Source organism: Limulus polyphemus, unplaced genomic scaffold (genome assembly GCF_000517525.1).
Source record: "Limulus polyphemus unplaced genomic scaffold, Limulus_polyphemus-2.1.2 Scaffold1624, whole genome shotgun sequence".
Lineage (NCBI taxonomy): Eukaryota > Metazoa > Arthropoda > Merostomata > Xiphosura > Limulidae > Limulus > Limulus polyphemus.
The window spans coordinates 162,418-165,618 of record NW_013667234.1 but is presented as its reverse complement, the minus strand read 5'-3'; the positions used below and the strand labels follow the sequence as shown (position 1 = coordinate 165,618).

General features: G+C 30.6%; 1 protein-coding gene across 2 annotated transcripts in view; it reads left to right on the top strand.

The window, feature by feature from the left end:
- Positions 1-3,201, top strand: part of LOC106464349 (protein FAM193A-like) — a 102,907-nt gene that overhangs the window by 49,983 nt on the left and 49,723 nt on the right. For both annotated transcript variants that reach the window (XM_022392039.1, XM_022392038.1), the window contains exon 6: positions 347-538. In XM_022392039.1, coding sequence (XP_022247747.1) covers positions 347-538 — 192 coding nt within the window. The remainder of the gene's footprint in view (positions 1-346; positions 539-3,201) is intronic.

The window sequence follows — 3,201 nt, the reverse complement described above, 5'->3', positions numbered from 1 at the left end:
CGGTGAATAGGACGCAAGCAGATTTTGACATCAAATTTTGGGGTAAAAAAGTGTGTCTTATAAATCGAAAAATACGGTATCTTATAGTTTTATATGCCTTGAGAAACTCTAAGGATGTACTGCAGTATAAATAAGTGATATTAAACTTTTTTCACAATGTGCAATAGTTATGTATACCATAGATAGCAAGCACACCCCAACAGTGTTCTACAAACACATTGGTGCATGAATGGATTTATAATTTCTATAAGTAGATATTACAAGTTTAGAAGAATATTTTTGAAGTTAAAAACTTCTTAAAGTTGCTTGACTTGTTTATTACATATTTATGTTCATATTTGCATAGAGCCATTGAAACCCAACAAGTACAAGAACAACAAGAACTTAGGAATTGTTGGTTGGAATTGAAGCAGGCTGTGCATCACATTTATAGAGATGCAGGGCTTTCTCCTGGTGAAGCTCTAGCTGAGCAGCAGCTACTTCCTCCTAGGGGAGAGCAACCACCTAATGTAGAATTCCTGAGAAAGTTGGTCCATAGGTTAGTACTTACTGTATGTGTTGTTAACATTGAATATTTGTGAGATTTAAGTTTGATTTCCAAAATCGTTTTTCATTGTCTTTTTTTATAAATGCAACAAATTAAGTTGTCTACAACATTATTTGCTGTTTTTTAATTTTTTCTTGTTCAGGGCTTTTTCTAGTGGCAATTCAAGGCCCGATTTTTAATCCTTTTCCATGAAGGAGCGGGGGATTCCCAGTTTACTCTTAAAAATCGTATTTAACATACCCAAAGTTTTATGAATCTTTAGCAGCATATGATTTTGCAAGAACTTGTAAATTGAGACAGTTCTTTGGTGTTACAATTTTGTAGTGTTCTATAACACATGGTAATAAATGTCTCCTAAATGTATCCAACTGATAAAAATGTGTATCTAACCAGATATTTCTGAGTGATTCTTTAGAGCTCTACCCTTCTTGCAAGAACGAACTATTTACTAAAAAGATTAAAAATTCCCTGGCTGGTTGCTTTTAGACTTTATTAATATAATTAATGAAGTATTTGTTTTAATTAATATGTGATTCAAAACCAGAACTGTCAGAACCATGTGCAGTTTAAGCACATGGTTTGCATTATTGTGTATTTTTGTATCAGAGGGCAGTGTAGTTTATTGCTTTAAATCTATAGTAGTCATTTGATGTATTTTAGTTACTACATCATAGAGAGAGTAAACCAAAAAGCCAAGTTCAGTTTTACATTATTTGAAGGATGAGGAATATTTATGTTGTTTGTTATGATTATTTCACTGTGTTTTGCTAGTATTAAAAAATACAAGTATTGATTTGATTTTTACTTCCTGGGGAAGCGAATATCATACAAGTGGAATGTGACAAAGCTGACACCTGATGTTTAACATGAAAAGCTGCCTCTGATTTTATGATTTCTCCAAAAATATTTAATCAATACAAAAATTTAATGTAAGTTTTTTTTATCTCATTGAGGATGCTTGCCTTATACCTTACTTGTGTATTAAGTGTATGTTTCTATGGAAGATTACTTTCAGGATGTACCAGGCATTTGCTGTGGTATTTGCCTTTTCTTCTTGTGAACTTGTGTTTGAATTTTAAAGACTGTGACGATATAGAACTATTTTTTGTATTTTCCATAGTTTGCTTTTATATATATACCTAATTTCCCAATTACTAGCAGAATGGCATAAAATTCCCAATTTAGAAGACTTCAAGCCCTATTTAAAAATTACTGAAAAAGCCCTGATGTCTTTGTTTGTTGACCTGCTTTCTATTAAGTTTTTGTATTAACACATCCTCTTTTTATCAGATTGCACTAATCTTATTTTAGACAGAAAGATATTTTTTCTGTAATTGTTTTTCCTTTTTTGCTGCTGCCAGTTTTTATGAGCTATTACATATAATAACATATTGTTACTTCATATATTGTATGGTTTTAACGCAGTAAAACTATTATAAAACATACAAGGCAGAAGAAGCTTTTTAACTCTTGAACACTTCAGTAATTATGTTTTGATGTAATATAAGATGAGTTTGATTAACCCTCATGATATGGCATGAATATAAATACTAGATCTGGATGACTCGCTAGATTAATTGATTACCTATGAGTCTCAATAAAGCTGTTGATGTCATGAAAATTATCAGCTAATTCTAATTAGTGTTTCTGATTATTATTATTATTTTCAGTGTTTCCAACTATCAGTCTCATGCAAGAATAATGATTAGTTGAATGTAATCAATTCATGAGCCTAGCAATTAATGATTTAGCAAATTCCACTAATTGCCCAGCTTTGGTAAATACTCCAGTTTAGTCTGAGGTGACTTAAACTCGTATATATAGTGAATGAATTGAAAAATGGGATGTGTTATCAGCAAATTAATGTATTTTCTTACCATTGGCCATAAATAATCCAATAGCAAATGTCATGGAGAATTATTGACAGTTTTTGAAAGGCGGTATGTTGATATGAGTTTCTGGTTTATATCTCATTACAGCAAGAACATTAGATGCTATAAATTGATATTGTGTCCTAGTGATATCTGTACATTAATTGTTTAACTTATGTCAATCTTAGAAGACCACATAGGTGTAGAAAGAAAATCTAAAATGGGCAATTCAGAGTGAAGAAGTGTCATGTAATACAGAGATTGTGAATTTATTTAAATATTGCTCTTTGAAATTAAGAATTAAAACTTATATAATTTTGAAATTTGGATTATAAACAATGTTTTCATGTTTGGTGTTATAGAATACATTGATAATAAAGTTGTTTAATTAAATTTTGAATGTAACTCTGTAAAAGGTTGTGACATGCACTTTGAAGCTCCCTCCCTCGTTAGGGTTAATAAAACATACCTACTAGATCTTAAATCATTAGATAAAAGTACATTTTTTACTTTTACCTGTATCTTGCATTATTAACCCTTTTGAGACAGGTAACAGGTGAAAGGCCATGCCACCTCCTTTGTTGACTAGCATTCAAAATGTTATTGAACTACTATTTCATGAGTTGATGTCAATAAGTTTGGTATCAAACTGTAGATTATAATTCAAATTTTAGTACTATATATTACTTAATTTAAAAGCAAGTATTAAAAAACAGATAAACAGATTATTGTGTGTCCGTAATATGTTGAATGAAGCTCTGATTCAAATTAGATGTTTGTGAA